At 35.8% G+C, this 21,870-nt stretch overlaps 1 protein-coding gene across 3 annotated transcripts in view; it reads right to left on the minus strand.

Moving 5' to 3' along the window:
- Nucleotides 1–21,870, minus strand: part of CNGB3 (cyclic nucleotide gated channel subunit beta 3) — a 157,252-nt gene that overhangs the window by 56,349 nt on the left and 79,033 nt on the right. For all 3 annotated transcript variants that reach the window (XM_019453407.2, XM_019453408.2, XM_019453409.1), the window contains 5 exons: nt 20,527–20,591; nt 19,419–19,541; nt 6,062–6,203; nt 1,439–1,598; nt 96–193 (listed from right to left, as the gene is read on the minus strand). In XM_019453407.2, coding sequence (XP_019308952.2) covers nt 96–193; nt 1,439–1,598; nt 6,062–6,203; nt 19,419–19,541; nt 20,527–20,591 — 588 coding nt within the window. The remainder of the gene's footprint in view (nt 1–95; nt 194–1,438; nt 1,599–6,061; nt 6,204–19,418; nt 19,542–20,526; nt 20,592–21,870) is intronic.

Genomic DNA, 21,870 nt, shown 5'->3' on the forward strand with positions numbered 1-21,870 from the left:
AAGGCAATAAAAATAATAAATCTGTATACAGTAAGAGCTTAGACTTTACAGAGAAATTGATATGGTGTTTTTCTCTTAATTATAAAAGCACTTGCCTTGAACAAGTCGACTTTGCTGATGATGCTGAGGTTCATATCCACGGTGAGGGCTAACTGCATGGTGACAGGCAGTGTACTGATCAGATCTGACTCATCTTTGCAAAGACAAAAACATAAACCCACAAGCAGAATAATTAAAAAAAGTCACCAAAGTATAAGAAAATTTTTTAAATTAAGGAAACAAAATGCCAACTCTTTTTATAAACAGCTGCATCAAATTCTATATTTTTATTACTTCTATTGGACATACATACATATCACAATAGCACTATCACTTTAATGAGAGAAGAGAAGTATAGTATTTTAACTACAAATGACATAATAGCTCTGAATAGTTTCCGAACATTGTGTTTATTGAAACTTTAGATATAAAGTTTAGTGATCATGGAACAATGGCTAGTGAACTACCTGGATGGAAAAAGGATCCAGTTCTTGTCTTTTGATCTACACATTCCAGCCCTAACATCCTGGGGATGACAAGTCATAATGAGTACCACCATGTGGCATTTGAAAGCTTACTGAGCTCTGTCACTATCTTAGGTGACCTTTGTGACAACCCTAAGGTAAGTGTTCTCATTCCTGCTTTGCAGAAAGAAGAAACAGAAAAACTGAAGCTCAGACAGACTGTAAGTGACTTGTTCAATTGTGAATAATTGGTAGGTGGCTCAGCTTGGAATGGAATCTAAAAGAGAAATTGCTGAGTAAATTCAAATTATTGTTATTTACTTGCTTATTAACTCAATGAAGAATGTGAATACATTAAAGATTTGTCTGTATGTGAATGAAATGATAGGCCTTCAGGCTGATAAAATGTTCCATAAATAAATCTGCCCATTCTTAGTCTCTAGTATAGGACAAATTTCTGAGAGTTGATTATTTTTATGTTTTCTTACATCCATTTAGAAAAAAAGAATTGATACATTATATCCTTATTTTGATTCCAATATTCATTCTAAATCTGAAAATCCTTTGTATAAAAACATAACTCCTTGTTTCCAAGGGTTATTTGTCCTTAGTTCCCTCCTAAACCAAGGTGATGGAGTAGTATTTATAGTTGGAGAGAAAGAAGGAACCTGTTACTGCTCCTTTTGCTGCCCTTCCTCACTTGTCATGTCCTCAGGAATAGCTGTGGATGATCTTCCAGGATTTGCATAACCAGTAAGTTATGTCTGGGCATTTAAGGAAAAAAAAATCTCATTGTATTAAATTAATACTTTGAAGAACATTTAGTTGTTTTCCAGTCTTTTGTTCAACTCCAATTAGTGTCTGCTTCCAACTTACAGAACTTCCATTATATGACATGCTATACAGGGATTTAATCAGTAATCTGCCTTACTTACCTAGCATTCTTTGAGAATCCCATGTATATTCATACCAAGTCCGAACCCGCTTCTGCACACTCTTAGGAATGGAATAAGTATTCATGTAGGAAATGGTATGATCCATGCTGTTTCGGAAGTTGCTCTGATTGGCTGTAGCTGCTCCAATTACATCTTGCATCTGAAACCACAAATATGGTCACTCCACACCTGGCAGAGGAACTGAAAGAGTTTTTTACAAACCCGGGTGAATTAAGAGTTTGTATGAGGTACATTCCATTCTAATGCACTAACTACTAGATTTTTAACACACTGATATTGGGTCTTAATTTCAATCATTCACATAAAACAATGGGCAAATCATATCCTCCTTTTGACCCCATACATACAACAATAGGACCCGTCTTACCATGTGAAGTTTTTGGGGGGATTCAGTCACATAATGCATGCATCTGCACACAATCTTCTTTGCAAACTTGTATATTACTGAAAAGATGTTGGTTGATATTTTAAAAATTATACAGCTTATGCTTATTCAAGGGATATACAAGGAAAGTTGAGCAATTACCTGGCAAAATGTTTAGTCCATTTTGGTGAGTCTCACTTTGAAAGAATCTTTCAAGACTATCCAGTGTGGCTGGCTATATAGACTCAATTCATCATGAAATTGCAACCTCTGTACTTCCCTTTGTGTTGTTTAGACAGATAAAATCAAATCTCATCATGCTTAAGGCACAGTATTCAGCAGAAGTTGAAATGTGCTGAAATTACTGAAGCATCATCTACTGCTGTGACAATACTTAAGGAACTGTCAGGTTTTAGTTCTTGGATGTTTATAACTCAGCCATAAAAACCCACTCTAGGTTAAAAGCTGATCTTTAAGGTCTCAGCACAAAAAAGATATATAGCTTGACTCTTCCTCTCACATAGAGGGAAGCAAGTGGTTGTAAATTTGCTTTGACTGTAGGTTTATAATACGGAGGAAAACCAGAGTCTTGCTTTTATATTCTCAAGACTTTGCTCATTCATTCTAGTAGCTGAGCCTTTCTGCTTATGGAAAAACTACTCATTCTTTGAAGTCTACCTCAAATGGCTCTTTTATTGTGGTGCCTTCCTCAGTTTCCATTTTTAGAGTCAATAAGTTCTTCTTATCAAAATATCTGCTGAGGAGCTATGCAGATAGTCAAACTAGATACATCTATTTCAGTCTCTGACTTCCTCCTTGGGGGCTATTCCAAATGTTCTTCTGCAACCTTAGTTACTAGATCTCCTTTTTACAAGCCATTCTTGACAGATGGAGAACATTACCAACTCACCTAAGGCCGTGAGAATTGGGACGTTAGGGGTTGGGTTGGGAAATTTAATAAAGTTTAAATTGGGAGCCGAGGACAATTAAAAGCATTATTGATCAATGTTGAAGGCCCAGAATTTATAGTGACAGGAATCTGAATGGTTTATGTGCTATCCTTCAGCAATGATGGTTTTGGTAGTGAGGTGAAGAATACATGTATTTCATGATGTGTTCCACATTAGGTGAAGAAAATGCCAGTCTTTATTAATTGTATCAGAGACTAGAATATTGTAGTTAAAATATGATGATCACATCCAGGGTGTAGTTCTTGGTGTGGTTATATATGGGAATTTTGAATAAATGGGGATTTTGTCCCAGTCTCTCTTTTGTTTTTAACTGTTTTCCTCAGCATTTTTTAGTCACTGTGAAAGTTTAACCACAAATCTGTACCTCCTGTCTCAATCTTATTTTTTTGTGACAGGAGGGGGTGGCAGGCTCTAGTATTACATTTTCAGTGGCTTGATATTTCTTCCTGTTCCTGTTGGAACCTCGAATTCAGTGTAAAGGCAGATGTGGTGTGGTGTGGTGTGTAAAGCAACACTTCTCAAACTTTCATGTGCATATAAATCACCTGAAAATATTGTTAAACTGTAGATTCTGATTCCTTAGTTCTGGGGTAAGGTCTGAAATCTGAATTTCCCAAGTGCTGCTTCTGCTGCTAGTCCAAAGACCACATACTATATAGCAAAAGAACTGAACTCAAACTAGATATAATTTTTTAATCTTGTAGACATTGACTTGGACACAGTAAGTGCTAAATACATGTTAGATTTTACTATTACTTTCAACATTTCATGGCTGTATCATTTCACTGTGTGAATTACATGTATGAATTAGGTATGCCTCTTAATCTCTTTACACTGGAGTTGCCTCATCTATAAAAGTGAGACAGCAATGAAGGGGATGTGGCTACCTCACACAGAATTTTATGAGAAATTATGAAATAATTTTATTTTTGCTATTTAAGTTCAAATTAATTGCATTAACCAGCTTTCCATTTTCAGTCATTGATGCAGTGACTAAGCCACTAAGATTATGATATTTTATACTTACAGTTTTTTTTTAAGCAGGCTTCATGCCAAGTGTGGAGCCCAATGTAGGGTTTGAACTCATGACTCTGAGATCAAGACCTGTGCTGAGATCAGGAGTTGGACGCTTAACTGACTGAGCCACCCAGGTGCCCCTATACTTATAATTTTTAACTGTTTGTGTATTCTTCCCAAACCTGAATATTTTCTAGAGTTTCCTTTACAGTCTCTCTCTCCATGATGTTACCATATTCAGGCTGGAGTTGCCATATCCCTATATATCCCTATATATCATGGTATTAACCATGTTTTTTTATTTTTTGTATTTTGATGATTTGATATCTGGTACTATCCTGTCCAGAGTTAGCTGATTCCGAGAGATCACAAACAACTCCACTGTGAGTGGGCTTTTATAGGCAAAGTAATCAATGTAGAGGCCATACTCCCAACAGCCTTCTTTATTGGGCTCTCATATTCCAGGCTACTATCCACCTGATCCACCGAATCACTCCAGAGCCAAGTACCAGACAGAGACAGTTCCTAAATCCTAGAACCTGCTAAAATTATCCAAACTAGCCAATCCTAAATCTGTTACCCTGCTTAACCTGCTCCTTCCCTGGTGCTTCCCATGTGTCTCCCTTGGCATATTGTGACCTTTCCTTTTGAGTCTGTTTGTCTAACAAACTATCTTATCAATGCCAATTGTCTCTTGATTTGTTGGCTTCACCATACCTAAATAATAATAAAACCTCCTTTTTATTTTTTATTACTTTTTAAAGTGTTTACTTATTTATTTTGAGAGAGTGAGCAAGTGCATGCAAGTAGGGGAAGGGCAGAGAGAAAGGGAGAGACAGAATGCCAAGTAGACTTTGTGCTGTCAGTGCAGAGTCTGACACGGGGCATGATCTCAAGAAGGCATGAGATCATGACCTGAGCTGAAATTAAGAGTCCAACACTTAACTGACTAAGCTACCCAGGTGCCCCAATAAAATCTACTTTTAAAGACAGTATCATCTCCTCCAATTCATATTATATTTTGATAATCTTCCTGAATTTCTCCTTTGTTCAAAATTCCCCCTTGGCTGACTTCCTACTGCCTTTTAAGATAAAGTTCAACATCTTTAACACTCAGAGCCCTAAAATATTTTGTCTTTATGTACATCTCTAACCTTATTTACAAGCATCCTTCACTCCAGTCATGCTGGTACTCCTTCTATTTCCTCAAACATACTTGTTTTATATTGTTGCTATCTTTCACACACTATTTCTGATTGACTGGACTATCTGTCTATAATGACTGAATCCTATCTGTTTTATTAAGATGTTGCAAATACATTCTTCTCCAGGAAAACTCCTGGAAAACTTCCCTTTTCTTAACTAATATAATACAGCTTTCAAACTTTCCTCTGGTACTTACCATGGATAGCAGGTCCTGATATTCATTGATGTAGGATTTGAGTTTTGACTACTTGTGGTCAGCTTCAAATGTTATTAAAATAGCTTTTATTGCAAAATATTGTTAAAGCATGCAATTTATTCATACCACTGTAAGTGTGGTGAATGAGAAAGAATAATTTATCTAGTGGGAATAGTCAAATAGTCATTTTGTGAATTTGTCTAACTCTACCCAGCATACAAATCTCAACATGGGGCTTTTTTGTTCCCAAACATATGGCATATGAAGTACCTTCCAAGGAAGTATAACTTCTAAAAAGCTATGTTGTCCAGCTTTTTTTTCTTATGAATCTGGGAATGCACAAAGATACTGGGTTCTATGCCTTGCAAATGCCAACTACCTTGCGGTAGTTATTTGTGTTTGTTTAACTTTCTTACTAGACTGTGATTCCTTGAGAATAAGGACAAAGAGATGCCATAGTAAACATTTATGAACCAATGACTTATTAATTAAATTTATTTAAATGGCATTTGGGAGCCTCTGAAGTTGATTTTAATCCAGGGATTTTATGAAAATGTATGAAGTTTAATTAAAGAAGGGAGATTTTAAAGGTTTTTCAGGAAATTCCAAGTTAATAAGTCAATTTAGAAACTTGACTTTCTCTGGGAGCCTAACCTGACATTGTGGACAGGTCTTCTGATAGATTTAATGGTTTAAAAATTCAAAGGCAATGTTGGCTCATTCACATCCTCCTCCAATTCATTAAAATAGATGAAAGATTGATTTTTTTCTTCTGTAAATTTACAAAGACTTATTAGCCTTTCAAAAATAGCAGTATTATGTATTTAGAGATTCATATCTCCATTTACCTGACCAATTAAGCTGGAGAACACAAAAACTCCAGAAAAAAAATTCACCAGTTGAAAAACAATTTCAAATGATGTTTGTGGTTCTGGAAGGCCCCCAATAGTAATTAAAGTTCGAACGGCCCAGTAATAGCATCTCAGGTACCTGTGAAAAGAAAATATATCCATTTTGCCTTTTATTAGCACATTAAAATAGCACTATGCTTGGGAGTACAGATCACTACTAAATTATAACACATTTCCTCCTAATCAAGATTTTCTTTCTATAGGAAACATTAGCAAATACCATGTGTACCAACATAAACTTCTCAATAAACATAGTGAAATGACTAAATAATTAGTCCTAAGGAGGGTGTTTACTAGGTGTCCTGCTTATCTCTTGCTGCAAAACAGATAAACTCAAAATTTAGTGGTATAAAACAACTATTTCATTAGGGCTCATAAACCTTTGGGTTGGGTATTTGTGTAAAGCCCAGCAGAGATGGCCCAGCAAGATGAGTGGACCCTCAGCTGGGGTGACTTGAATGACTGGTGGTCACTGGGCAGACTTATTGAGGCCAAATGTCTGGGAACTTGAATCTGTTGACTGGGTTTCTCTGTTCTCCACATTATATCTTTTTGGAATGCCCAAGATGTCTTCTCTCATGTGTCTGAACCTGGGCTGGCATAGTTGGAATAGCTGGGGCTGGCTGGGTATCCTTTTTTCAAGCAGCTTCTCAATATGACAAGCTTGAGCTTCCTCATACCATGGCAGTGTCAGAGTAGATGGGCTTCTTACCTGGTGGCTGGTTTCCCCCAGAGCCATAGTAGTCCTGACAGTAGCTATACAGTTTCTTATAACTCAGAAGTTGAAGAAAGGGATATTTGGATCCACCTTACAATGAGAGGAGCAGCAAAGAATTTGAGGGCATCTTTAAAGTACCACACTAGTGATTTGTGAGATCAAGGATATTTATAAAGATTGGAGAGCTTTTTATAGTGTAGATACAGTTATTTTTACTTATAGAAAATATAGCAGATATGTTCCTCCTCTCTCTTCTCTACTTACATCTTCTTACAGTATTCATTATATAAACCATGACAGGGACAGAGACGGATGGACCTCAATCTTAAAAGGGAAATTTCTCTTGGGTATAACAGGTAATTTATCTAGAAATTTAGTATTGAAGAAAATCAATAATAATAATATACTTGATTAATATAATAGTCAAGTTTAGAAATATACTTGATAAAGATTCTGTACTTAACTTGAACAATTGAAAGTGGAGAGACTGGTATCCTAAGAGCCCAGATAGGAAGACAATCAGGAATCAAAGCAACAGAAAAGAATATAATAAAGATTAGGACAGAACATGTAAGATTCACTTAACTACAAATGTCTATTTGGGGCTGAATACGGGAGCCCCCAAATATATAAAACAATTACTCATAAACATAAGCAACCTTATTGATAAGAATGTGGTCATTGCAGGGGACTTTAATACCCCACTTACAACAATGGATAGATCATCTAGACACACGGTCAATAAAGAAACAAGGGCCCTGAATGATACATTGGATCAGATGGACTTGACAGATATATTTAGAACTCTGCATCCCAAAGTAACAGAATATACTTTCTTCTCGAGTGCATGTGGAACATTCTTCAAGATAGATCACATACTGGGTCACAAAACAGCCCTTCATAAGTATACAAGAATTGAGATCATACCATGCATACTTTCAGACCACAATGCTATGAAGCTTGAAATCAACCACAGGGAAAAGTCTGGAAAACCTCCAAAAGCATGGAGGTTAAAGAACACCCTACTAAAGAATGAATGGGTCAACCAGGCAATTAGAGAAGAAATTAAAAAATATATGGAAACAAACAAAAATGAAAATACAACAATCCAAACGCTTTGGGATGCAGCGAAGGCAGTCCTGAGAGGAAAATACATTGTAATCCAGGCCTATCTCAAGAAACAAGAAAAATCCCAAATACAAAATCTAACAGCACACCTAAAGGAAATAGAAGCAGAACAGCAAAGACAGCCTAAACCCAGCAGAAGAAGAGAAATAATAAAGATCAGAGCAGAAATAAACAATATAGAATCTAAAAAAACGGTAGAGCAGATCAATGAAACCAGGAGTTGGTTTTTTGAAAAAATAAACAAGATTGACAAACCTCTAGCCAGGCTTCTCAAAAAGAAAAGGGAGATGATCCAAATAGATAACATCATGAATGAAAATGGAATTATTACAACCAATCCCTCAGAAATACAAGCAATTATCAGGGAATACTATGAAAAATTATATGCCAACAAACTGGACAACCTGGAAGAAATGGACAAATTCCTAAACACCCACATACTTCCAAAACTCAACCAGGAGGAAATAGAAAGTTTGAACAGACCCATAACCAGCGAAGAAATTGGATCAGTTATCAAAAATCTCCCAATAAATAAGAGTCCAGGACCAGATGGCTTCCCAGGGGAGTTCTACCAGACGTTTAAAGCAGAGATAATACCTATCCTTCTCAAGCTATTCCAAGAAATAGAAAGGGAAGGAAAACTTCCAGACTCATTCTATGAAGCCAGTATTACTTTGATTCCTAAACCAGACAGAGACCCAGTAAAAAAAGAGAACTACAGGCCAATATCCCTGATGAATATGGATGCAAAAAGTCTCAATAAGATACTAGCAAATCGAATTGAACAGTATATAAAAAGAATTATTCACCATGATCAAGTGGGATTCATTCCTGGGATGCAGGGCTGGTTCAACATTCACAAATCAATCAACGTGATACATCACATTAATAAAAGAAAAGAACCATATGATCCTGTCAGTCGATGCAGAAAAAGCATTTGACAAAATTCAGCATCCTTTCTTTTTTTAAAAAAAATTTTTTAACTTTTATTTATTTTTGAGACAGAGAGAGACAGAGCATGAACTGGGGAGGAGCAGAGAGAGAGGGAGACACAGAATCTGAAACAGGCTCCAGGCTCTGAGCTGTCAGCACAGAGCCCGATGCGGGGCTCGAACTCACGGACCGTGAGATCATGATCTGAGCCGAAGTCGGATGACCAACCGACCGAGCCACCCAGGTGCCCCTCAGCATCCTTTCTTAATAAAAACCCTCGAGAAAGTCGGGATAGAAGGAACATAGTTAAACATCATAAAAGCCATTTATGAAAAGCCCACAGCTAACATCATCCTCAATGGGGAAAAACTGAGAGCTTTTCCCGTTAGATCAGGAACACAACAGGGATGTCCACTCTCACTGCTGTTGTTTAACATAGTGTTGGAAGTTCTAGCATCAGCAATCAGACAAAAAAAGGAAATCAAAGGCATCAAAATTGGCAAAGATGAAATTAAGCTTTCACTTTTTGCAGATGACATTATATTATACATGGAAAATCCAATAGACTCCACCAAAAGTCTGCTAGAACTGATACATGAATTCAGCAAAGTCGCAGGATACAAAATCAATGTACAGAAATCAGTTGCATTCTTATACACTAATAATGAAGCAACAGAAAGACAAATAAAGAAACGGATCCCATTCACAATTGCACCAAGAAGCATAAAATACTTAGAGATAAATCTAACCAAAGATGTAAAAGATCTATATGCTGAAAAGTATAGAAAGCTTATGAAGGAAATTGAAGAAGATACAAAGAAATGGAAAAACATTCTGTGCTCATGGGTTGGAAGAATAAATATTGTCAAAATGTCAATACTACCCAAAGCTATCTACACATTCAAAATTGCACCAGCATTCTTCTCGAAACTAGAACAAGCAATCCTAAAATTCATATGGAACCACAAAAGGCCCCGAATAGCCAAAGTAATTTTGAAGAAGACCAAAGCAGGAGGCATCACAATCCCAGACTTTAGCCTCTACTACAAAGCTGTCATCATCAAGACAGCATGGTATTGGCACAAAAACAGACACATAGACCAATGGAATAAAATAGAAACCCCAGAACTAGACCCACAAACGTATGGCCAACTCATCTTTGACAAAGCAGGAAAGAACATCCAATGGAAAAAAGACAGTCTCTTTAACAAATGGTGCTGGGAGAACTGGACAGCAACATGCAGAAGATTGAAACTAGACCACTTTCTCACACCATTCACAAAAATAAACTCAAAATGGATAAAGGACCTGAATGTGAGACAGGAAACCATCAAAACCTTAGAGGAGAAAGCAGGAAATGACCTCTCTGACCTCAGCCGTAGCAATCTCTTACTTGACACATCCCCAAAGGCAAGGGAATTAAAAGCAAAAATGAACTCTTGGGACCTCATGAAGATAAAAAGCTTCTGCACAGCAACGGAAACAATCAACAAAACTAAAAGGCAACCAACGGAATGGGAAAAGATATTTGCAAATGACATATCGGACAAAGGGCTAGTATCCAAAATCTATAAAGAGCTCACCAAACTCCACACCTGAAAAACAAATAATCCAGTGAGGAAATGGGCAGAAAACATGAATAGACACTTCTCTACAGAAGACATCCAGATGGCCAACAGGCACATGAAAAGATGTTCAACGTTGCTCCTCATCATGGAAATACAAATCAAAACCACACTCAGATATCACCTCATGCCAGTCAGAGTGGCCAAAATGAACAAATCAGGAGACTATAGATGCTGGAGAGGATGTGGAGAAACGGGAACCCTCTTGCACTGTTGGGAATGCAAACTGGTGCAGCCACTCTGGAAAACAGTGTGGAGGTTCCTCAGAAAATTAAAAATAGACCTACCCTAAAATGCTACCCTATGACCCAGCAGTAGCATTGCTAGGGATTTACCCAAGTGATACAGGAGTACTGATGCATAGGGGCACTTGTACCCAATGTTTATAGTAGCACTCTCAACAATAGCCAAATTATGGAAAGACCCTAAATGTCCATTAACTGATGAATGGATAAAGAAATTGTGGTTTATATACACAATGAAATACTACATGGTAATGAGAAAGAATGAAATATGGCCTTTTGTAGCAACGTGGATGGAACTGGAGAGTGTGATGCTAAGTGAAATAAGCCATACAGAGAAAGACAGATACCATATGTTTTCACTCTTATGTGGATCCTGAGAAACTTAACAGAAACCCATGGGGGAGGGGAAGGTAAAAAAAAAAGAGGTTACAGTGGGAGAGAGCCAAAGCATAAGAGACTCTTAAAAACTGAGAACAAACTGAGGGTTGATGGGGGGTGGGAGGGGTGGGAGGGTGGGTGATGGGTATTGAAGAGGGCATCTTTTGGGATGAGCACTGAGTGTTGTATGGAAACCAATTTGACAATAAATTTCATATCTTGAAAAAAAAAGATTCACTTAATTACATTTGGCTAAGGGTTTCATGGAGTCTATAGTGAAGTGGGAATGAAAGTTGGTATTAGTCTCATTGTGTATTTATTGTAATCTTTGTGCATGATTAGATATACTACTTGGTATATTCCATATACCACTGAATTCCTAAAGAAAAATGTGCTGTATATATACAACATCTCCATATATTATTGCAGAGAGGCACTGGATTTAGTGGGTCCCATCTAGCAATTCTAGTTTCTAGGGTAGACACAGAAAAGCAGTACTGTTTACAGAATCCTAGACCTAGTTGTCTTTTTTTTTTGTCTAGGTGTGCCACATAAATATTTGTACTTCAAGTACTCGTGTTTTAGTCTTTGAGCAAGGGTGGTCCTTTTCTTGTGAAAAAGTTTACAGTTTTCAGATCTTCAAGCAGCAGGGAGTTGGAGGTTTTCAAAGAATCAAACTGCAGTTAAAGTCAATATTCAAAAAAAGATCTAGAAAGAAATCATTCATTTTGAAATTCAATACCTTTTGAAGGATATGAGTTTGTATTTTTTTTAAAACCTGGTGGAACAGAAAAATAATTAACTCTTTGGAGGGTATGAAACCAGTGTGCCAAGAGAATAAAAATATTACCACTTTGCAATTTTTTCTAGCAAGTTTCTTTGGACTTACTAATATTACAGTGAACTGGATGTCAAAGAGAGCCACCTTGAAGAAGTACAGAATTAATTTTATGGATTGCATTTTAACTTTTCAAATTCCAATTTATAATTTCCTATTACCTGATTTAGTTTGGTCACCGACCTAGGACCTGTGGGTCTTTTTAAATTAAGGAAATATATTGAACCCAATACTATCCAGAATGGGACAGGGACTAGATTCTCTCCCTACACAGCCATCTCCCTTACAAGTGTTGGGATTACTGTCTTCTTCAAAGTCACTGCAATGTTAGCAGGAACAAATACATGAATTACTTTCTCTAATTTTCTTATTTGTGAATGCCAGGAGATAACAATCAAATGTGAAACTTAGGCATTGATTTTCCAAATCTGAAGAGTTAGCCTTGAACTATTTTTTGTTGTTTACGAATTAGTCTGCTATGTTAATTGGAAGTTTTCTGCCTTAATGCTTTGAAGTTTATTTTTGGATTCATGTCTCATGCACTCAGACATGCACAACCAAAGGTAAGATTTGTAATTTAATTAGATGGCATCTTATTGATTTTCCTAGGATTAGCTTAATTAGTCAAGTGTGTCCACCTCTAATATTAACATGCCAGGCAGATAGATCTTTTCAAGGAGATTCTATCTGGCTGATTTAATACATGAACTATCTAACAGGCTGTATATATAGCGTTCCAAGTTAGAACACTAAGGCAGAATTTGACATAAAACCATAAAAAAACATTTAGTGTTGAAAACAGAAATTCTTCTGTGAAACAAACATGATATGAAACTTTCCCCCCAAGATTTCATTATAAAAAATTTCAAATAAACAGAAGAATCATAAGAATTTTACAGTGAGCACCCACTTTTTATAGTGAACACCTAGATTCTGCTATGAACACTTTATTCTACCTGCTTTGTCACATATCCTTCCACTTTTTCATTCAGGAATCCATCTTACTTTTTGGATGCATTTCAAAGTAATTTGCCAACCATAGACACTTCCTTCTAAATACTGTGCTTTAGAATATATATGTTAACCAGAGTTTGATATTTATGTAGAGTTATTTTAAAATTTTTAAAATACAATACATCTTAAGTATATTATTTGATGAATTTTGACAAATGTATACACTTGTGTAACCCAAACACCGATCAAGACCTAGAACATGCTACCTCTCCAGAAAGCTCCCTCATTCCTTTTCCCAGAGGTAACCACTCTTCTAATGTTTTCTACCAGAGATGAAGTTTTGCCTGTTTTAGAATTTCACACAAATGAAATCACATCACATGTACACTTTTCTGTAAGATGTCTTTCACTCAGAATAATGATTTTGAAATTTATTCATGTTGTGTGTATCAATAGTCTATGCTTTTTAATTGCTGAGTATTATGCATTGCATGAACATAGCACAGTTTGTTTATTCTCCTGTGTATGAACACCTAGGCTGTCCCAAGTTTTTGGTTGTTATGAATAAACATTCTTGAATGCACTTATATGAGTTTTTAATAGACATATATTTTTATTTATTTTGGGTAACTATTTATGTTTGAATTTTTGTTTGTAAGGTATATATTTTTTCCACGTTTTTATTTAAACTCCAGTTAGTTAACATACTGTGTAACATTAATTTCAGTGTAGAATCTAGTAATTCATCACTTACATACAACATGTAAGGTGTACGTTGAATTGTAAAAGAAATCGTCAAATCTTTTCCCAAAGTGGTTGCCATTTTGCGTTCCCTTCAACAATGTATGAGGGTTTCATTTGCTTCACGTTCTTAACCTAACACTTGGTATTTACAGTCTTTTTATTTTTGCTATTGTGGTGGATGTGCAGTGGGACATGTGACTTTTTTTTTTTAAAGTAGGTTTCACGCCCAGCACAAGCCTAGTGTGGGGCCTGAACTGATGACCTTGAGATCAAGACTTGAGCTGAGATCAAGAGTCTGACACTTAACTGACTGAGCCACCCAGGCACCCTGGGTAAATGCAATTTTTAACAGGATCTAATTTAATACTTTATGTGTGGATTTTCTTAACTGCTGCTATCCATCTTAGTCCCAAATTTCTGTAAATTTATCACTGGAGGCACTGAGTATGAGGGAACATGTTCACATTAGAAGGTAAGTTCCAAAAAGACAGCTATTTATGGACTTAGCACAATAAGAGTTTAATAATATTTGTTGAATGATATGAAAGAATAAGTGAATGGTTATGCACACCTAGACTTATTGAAATAAAAACATGGGAAGACTACATCTGTGAGCACATCTGTGAAATCTCCTTCCAGACTCCTCCCTGTCATGCTGCCAGCTGCCTTTCCTCTCCTTTCTGGTCCACTAAACTCGTTGCTGTTCTGGTATGTTTCTGTTACATCCAAAGGGTGTGTAGTGTCTAGTGTGAAGACTTTTCTTCTTTCTTTTCTCTTCTTTTCTTTTTTCTTTTCCCTCCCCTCCCCCCTCCCCTCCCTCCTTCCCTCTTTCCCTCCCTTCCTCCCTTCCTTCCTTCCTTCCTTCCTTCCTTCCTTCCTTCCTTCCTTCCTTCTCTGCCGGTGTCTGAACTGAAGTATAGGAGATCCTGAATAATTACCTTCATCTATCTCAGTCTCATCATCTTTATGTGTAGAATGAAGGGTGGTAAGTTGTCCTAAATTTCCCTAGCACTTTGGTATAGTAAATTCATTCCTTCCTTACCCTGTCGAAAATCATGATTCCCATGACAGCTTTGCATGGTTTCTACTCTTGCATTTGAAGGTATATATTTTAAGGATTGGGGCTAGGCATTTAAGACATTTGTGGACACTCGGAAATTTATGCCAGTAAATGACTAAACTGTGGTATACATGGACAAAGGACAAAGGTACATTGGGGATATTTCTGTGTTCCAAATAACCTTAACTACTTATGTTTTCTTTTTGAGCTAAGCCTTTTCCTTCTTTGTCAAATTTCACAGTTGACTGAAGGATGCCATCTATTCAATATGAATGAAAATGACTCCTTGTCTTCTATTGAAATGAACAGACATTATTATTCTGGTAAGGATTAATGGAATAGAATTAAACTTGACTCTTATTTTAATTGTTCACAATGTTCTACTTATGATCCACAATTTGCTGCCTAATTCTAATGAGGGCAAAGGCTATGAGTCCAGTGGCCTCATAAACAACCTTCACTTTATAGGTCATCAGAAACTATCACAAGGGTTAAGTAAGAAATGCTTTGGGCTTACAAAGCCAAGAGTATTATGAAGAGATAGAAGGGGTATAGTAGTGGATGGTGATGTTTAAAAACTTCGAGGAAAATGTAAGTATGTTAATAACTACCATATGCAATCTTACAATATATAAACATGCAGCAGCATTTATATATTATAAACACATATAAAACATATACAAAATACATGTGCCCCTGACAGCTGGTAATAGGATTATTAGAGCTTAGTTTTGAGTAAGAACCCTTCAATGAGCAGAGCAGAGCCTATGAAGTAATTCTTATCTTGATAATCAGAGAATGTGGGCTGTATGATACCAATGCTGTGAAATGTAGTGAAAATTGCCTATTGGCAAGAAAACTACCACTTTTTGTAATTTTCCATGAATGATTAAAAAGAATGGGTGGTTTCTAATTCTTGGGTGCAAAGAGCTATTTTTATCTGTTAAATTAAGCTTGTTTTAAAAAGCTTCTGCACAGGGTGAAGGAAACAATCAACAAAACTAAAAGGCAATCTTTGGAACAGGAAGAGATATTTGCAAATGACATCTCTGATAAAGGGTTAGTATCCAAAACCTATAAAGAACTTATAAAACTCAACACTCAAAACCCAAAAAAAATCCAGTGAAGAAATGGGTAGAAGACATGAACAGACACTTTTCCAAAAGAAGACATCCAGATGGCTAACAGACACATGAAAAGATGCTCAACACCACTCATCATCAGGGAAATACAAATCAAAACCACAATGAGATGCCACCTCACACCTGTCAGGATGGCTAGAATTAACAACTCAGGAAACAACAGATGTTGGCAAGGATGTGGAGAAAGGAGACCCCTTTTGCACTGTTGGTGGGAATGCAAATTGGTTCAGCCACACTGGAAAACAGAATGGAAGTTCCTCAAAAATTTAAAAATAGAACTACCCTACGACTGAGCAATTGCACTACTAGGTATTTATACAAAAGGATACAAAAGTGCTGATTTGAAGGGGCACATGCACTCTGATGTTTATATAGCAGCATTATCAATGATAGCCAAAAATATGGAAAGAGTGCAAATGTCCATTGACTGATGGATAAAGAAGTTGTGACTGATGAATGGATAAAGATGTAATATATATATATATATATATATATATATATATATATATATATGTATAATGTAATATTATTCTGCCATGAAAAAGAATGAAATCTTGCCATTTGCAGTGAAGTGGATGGAGCTGGAGTGTATTATGCTAAACAAAATAAGTTAGTCAGAGAAAGACCAATACCATATGATTTCACTCATGTGGAATTTAAGAAACAAAATAGATGAACATTAGGGGAAAGAAAAAAAGAGGGAGGCAAACCATAAAAGAGACTCTTAACTATAGAGAAAAAACTGAGGGTTGCTGGAAGGGAGGTGGGTGGGGGGAAGGGTTAAATGAGTGATGGGTATTAAGGAAGGCATTTGTTGTGATGAGCACTGAATGTTGTATATAAGTGATTAATCACTAAATTCTACTCCTGAAACCAATGTTACATTATATGTTAAGTAACTAGAATTTAAGTAAAACTAGAAGCATAAAAAAAATCGAGCTTGTTAAGTGGGTTCTCAAATCTTTTATATCTTTACTTATTGTTTTGGTTGCTTGGTCAATAAATAGTTGTGTGTTGATATCGCACACTTTGATGGCACATTTGCCAATTTCTCTTCCTTCTATTAATTTTTGCTCTATGACTTTCTTTGATTTATTGTATTTTATTAGCATATACACATTTAGAATTGGGATATACTGATGGTGAATTGAAATTTATACCATTTTATGGTAATCTTTTTATATACAATAATTAAAAAAAATTTTTTTAACATTTATTTATTTTTTGAGAGACAGAGACAGAGCATGAGCGGATAGGGGACAGAGAGAGAGGGAGTCACAGATTCCGAAGCAGGCTCCAGGCTCTGAGCGGTCAGCACAGAGCCTGACACGGGGCTCAAACTCACAAACCGCAAGATCATGACCTTGAGCCAAAGTCGGACTCTTAACCGACTGAGCCACCCAGGTGCCCCTAGAATAATTTTTGTTTTAAAGTCTATTCTGACTAATATTAATTGGCAATCTCTTTAAGTTAGTGAATTTAGTCCATATTAATTTATTGTGCTTAACCGACTGAGCCACCCAGGCGCCCCTAGAATAATTTTTGTTTTAAAGTCTATTCTGACTATTATTAATTGGCAATCTCTTTAAGTTAGTGAATTTAGTCCATATTAATTTATTGTGCTTATTGGTATATTTTAAGTTGTTTCTACTATCTTATTTTGTGTTGTTTTGCCTTTCTGCTTTTCTATTTTCTATATTTCTCCCCAGAACTTCCTTACTTTGTTTTTGCCTTTTTTTTTTTTTTTTGGACTTGTTGAAATTTTTTTTTTTAGTTTTTTCATTCCTTTATTTCCCCCTTCTACTGAGTAAAAAGTTATGTTCTTTATTTCTGTTCCACAGTGGCTATCTCACCATTCTGCTCCAAGTTATTAGACACATCTATTTTTTAGACTTTGGAGACTCTTTTTACTTTGTAGAGAATTCAATAATTATTGAAAACTACTTTATTGTAATTTATTTAGAAATGTATATTATAACAAGTAATTTTATGACAAAAATTATAAATAATATATTTTGTCTTTTAGAGAAGAGGTGCTTTAGATATCTGGTCTGCACTACAGTGGGAATTATAATTCTAAAATATTAGCAAACATTAGCTTAAATTTCTTATGGGTTGAAGCTGGTTTCTTTTTTCTTGTTATAACACAGATCTGGTCATTACCTCTTTTTGCTTACTTCCTTTCTTCTTCCCTGCCTTCTTTAAGTACTTAACATATAGTAAGTGTTTTAATATACTTAACAGTGTTCTAGGCCTGGGAACAAGATATAGTCTCTAGAAATGCTGCAGAGAGACATCCAGGTGTGAAAAGAGAATTAGTTCCACTTTTTCTGGAAGGCATTTTGATGCATCTCTATTATCTTGCTGATTTGATAAGAAGCATTATCAGACTGAGGCTGCTAATAATGTTAGATTACACACTCACTTTTAGGCATTATTTAATACAGTTGGTGCCTTACTCATTTTTCTATATAAATTCATCATTTATATTAAACTAAATATATACTTAATCCACATTCTAAAGGAAATTACTTGTAGATTTGGTTATAAACTTTCCAGGAATAGATATTCTGTGTGTGTGTGTGTGTGTGTGTGTGTGTGTGTGTGTGTGTGTGTGATATGTTTTCCCAGTCAGTGAGCCTTCTGACTTTAAATTTCTAACATCAGTTCTGGTTAAAAGTTCAAAAAAATGTTGTTTTAATCCCTCACACATATTCCGCTCACTCTAGGTAGTGTGTAATTTTGTGAAGTATCTTCACTCCTATAATTGCTTTCTTTCCCAAGGCTGCTGTGAGTTGCTCTTCAAAGTCATGCTGGGACCTGCCCTTTTCCATTAAGGACATTGCCTTATAATATGCTCAATGTCACTTCATTGGAGCAGAAAGTTAGGGGAGTCTACTTTATGCCAGGTTCTTGTATCTACCAAAAGGAAATCTCACTATTAAATAACCTAGTTGCCATTCCTGAGTCCTGATTCTACTGCCCTAAATTTTTCAAATGATCTCTTTTATTCCTGTGATACTTGCACATCTAATTGTCAAGTTTAATTTATGGTCCTTGTTACTCTGTAAGTATTTAATTGAGTTAGTTGTTAGAGCTGACTCATAAACCCATAAAACCCTTCAGTGGTAAACTAATTAGCTACCTCACCTGACCTCCAAATAATTAACATTGTTCATTACTAACAATCAGCACTGGAGTTATTAAAAGTTATCTTGTCACTCAGTTGTCTAAAGCAGAGGCTTTCAAACTTCTCTGATCATAATCCAGAGCAAGAAATGCATTTCCCAGGTCAACCCAGGATGCACACACACACACACACACACACACACACACACACACACACACCTACTAGGTATGACAGACTGATTTTTTCTATTTTATTCTCCTCTGCTTTATTTTCTTTCACTTAGAAACATACTGCCTATTAATGGATTGTGACTTACAGTTTCAAAAACACTAGCTTAAGGAAACATGTACACTGAAACAGAAAGTTAAGAATCCATGTTTCCTTCAAATTAAAACTTACTTGTTTCCTTCACCATCATACACCCATTTAGTACTTCCAATTCCTTCATAGTCTGAAGCCCAGTAATAAATACAGGCATTAATGTGCAGAGTAAACAGCAAGTATCCAGTTGTTCGAATGACTCTGCCAAGGAGAATAAATGCAAAGAGACGCTCATGTTGTTTCTGGAATACAGCCTATTTTAACATTTTCTTTTTCTTAAAGTCTCCACTGAATCTCCTTGCTTTAAATTTGTGAACTGTTAACTCTCGTTAGTACAGTATAAAATGATGGTGTCATTGCATGTTTTCTAACTGCAATGTCTTGACTGGGACTGACAGAGTGTAAAAAAAAAAAACAACACCCTTCCTCTCTTTTCACAGATGGTATGAATCAACTCCCTGAAAGACATGCCTCGAGGGTCACCTCTCCACTTTGAGTCCCATAAAATACGCCACACTGATTTAACTGGATATCTCTGAAAAGCTCGTGGGACTTTACGCTACGATTAATAGTGACTAGAAGTCTTCTGTGCAAGTGAAGTTCAGGACAGCAAATGAATGAAATTCAGATTAAAATGAATTGTCATGTTGGGGTGCCTGGGTGGCCCAGTCGGTTAAGTGTCCAGCTTCTGCTCAGGTCATGATCTCAGGGTTCATGGGTTTGAGCCCCACGTGGGGCTCTGTGCTGACAGCTCAGAGCTCTGAGCTTGGAGCCTGCTTCAGATTCTGTCTCCCTCTCTCTCTGCCCCTCCCTGCTCACACTCTGTCTGTCTTTCTCTCTCTCTGTCTCTCAAAAATAAACATTTAAAAAAGATGAATTGTCATGAGAAAGATGCAGAATCAATTTGTGAAGGAACACTTTTATCTGTACTTGTTATGACTGAAGCAGGTAATACATTCTATTTTTAGTCCTATATTTGTATAAAATCTAATATGATTTTCATGCTTTTATCTCACTTCAAAATATTCAAGTCTGTTTTAGAACATAACCCTATATTTTATATAACCAAAAATTTGAGATTATTCTGTTTCTTTCACAGGGATATTATATTCTTTCCAAATGCTGCTAAACTGTTGTGCCATTGCTTTCTCTGCCACCCCTGGAAGTATACTGAGTCATACTTTACCTGTAGATATATGCCTTGTCCATTATAGACTCTAGGTGATGATTAAACTCGAAAAATGAAGTGTACTATGTAGAAAACGAACAAAAGAAATCCCAAAGTGTGTTAGTCTTAAATACATATATTTAAATCAAACTATGTAAAATAAATTTTATTTGTTACTTAAAATAATTCCATTCATAAGTCTTCAAAACAAACAAACAAACAAACAAACAACAAGGGTCTATTTACTTGTATCTTCCTCTGGTCAGTACATTTTAGAATGGTGCAAACTCCCAGTGCTTCTTGCTTTATTTTATTTCTACTCTCTAGTTACAGTCTTGTTTGTAATGTCTTTGAAAATCAAGCTTAAAAACATTTCTTTCCCTTTTCTTTTTAAAGCATCTAACAGAACTCTATTTTACAATAATTAAAATCACACTCACCCTAAGACACAACTAAAATAGGCAAAGTATAATATAATATATTGAAGTCATAAATAGGTGTTAAGTCCAGTTGCTTAACACTAGCATTATTTTTAAGCAAGTTGCATTAAATGAGCATTTACTTCAACAAAATTTAAAGTCCTGTAATAGTAGCATTGGTTAGCTATTCTTGACATTGTTCAAAGAGGTACAGTGAGTTTACATGCATGTAATCCAGAGTTGCTATTTCCCTCAAGGTCTCTTCCTGCTTACATCATCTTCTATCTCAACTCATACACCCTACATGAACTCCTCTTTCATTACTATATGCAGTATAAGGCAAGAGGAAGAGCATGAAATCCACAGCCAAACTCCAATCTCACCTCTGCCATTTACCAACTATGCAACATTGGAAAAGTCACTAAATATTTCTGTATCTTGGTTTCCTCATCTGTAAAATGGGAACAGTAAGACAACATATCTCCTGAAGCAGTTGCATCCATACAAGAGTTAGTGTATTTAATTATTTAATTATTAATTTAAGACTCACAGAATCTTACAGATATAAGGGACTATTGAATATTACTTAGTTCACGGTTTATTTAGTTCAAAATTGATCCGATGTAAATATGACTGCAATAGAACATTTAAAATTACAAAACAGATACAATAGGAATCACTGTTTACCTAGAAATACACACAAATGACTTGCTTTTCCAGAATCCTTAGTAGGAAAAATCCCTCATTCGGTTGAGATAATTTCAATTTGTGGTAACTTGTTTATTGTGCTCTTAATAGAAATTTGCACAAATGTGTTTTTAAGTTTAGCTTAAGTGTTCACTGTAGAGAAAATTTATATTTTTAATTTGTATTCTCATATATAATTTGGAGACTGAGAAATGAAATTTTTCCTAGGGAATTGTGCATTAAAATGACACACTTA

This window comes from Panthera pardus, unplaced genomic scaffold (assembly GCF_024362965.1).
Source record: "Panthera pardus isolate Hobbes unplaced genomic scaffold, ASM2436296v1 HiC_scaffold_7, whole genome shotgun sequence".
NCBI classification, from domain to species: domain Eukaryota; kingdom Metazoa; phylum Chordata; class Mammalia; order Carnivora; family Felidae; genus Panthera; species Panthera pardus.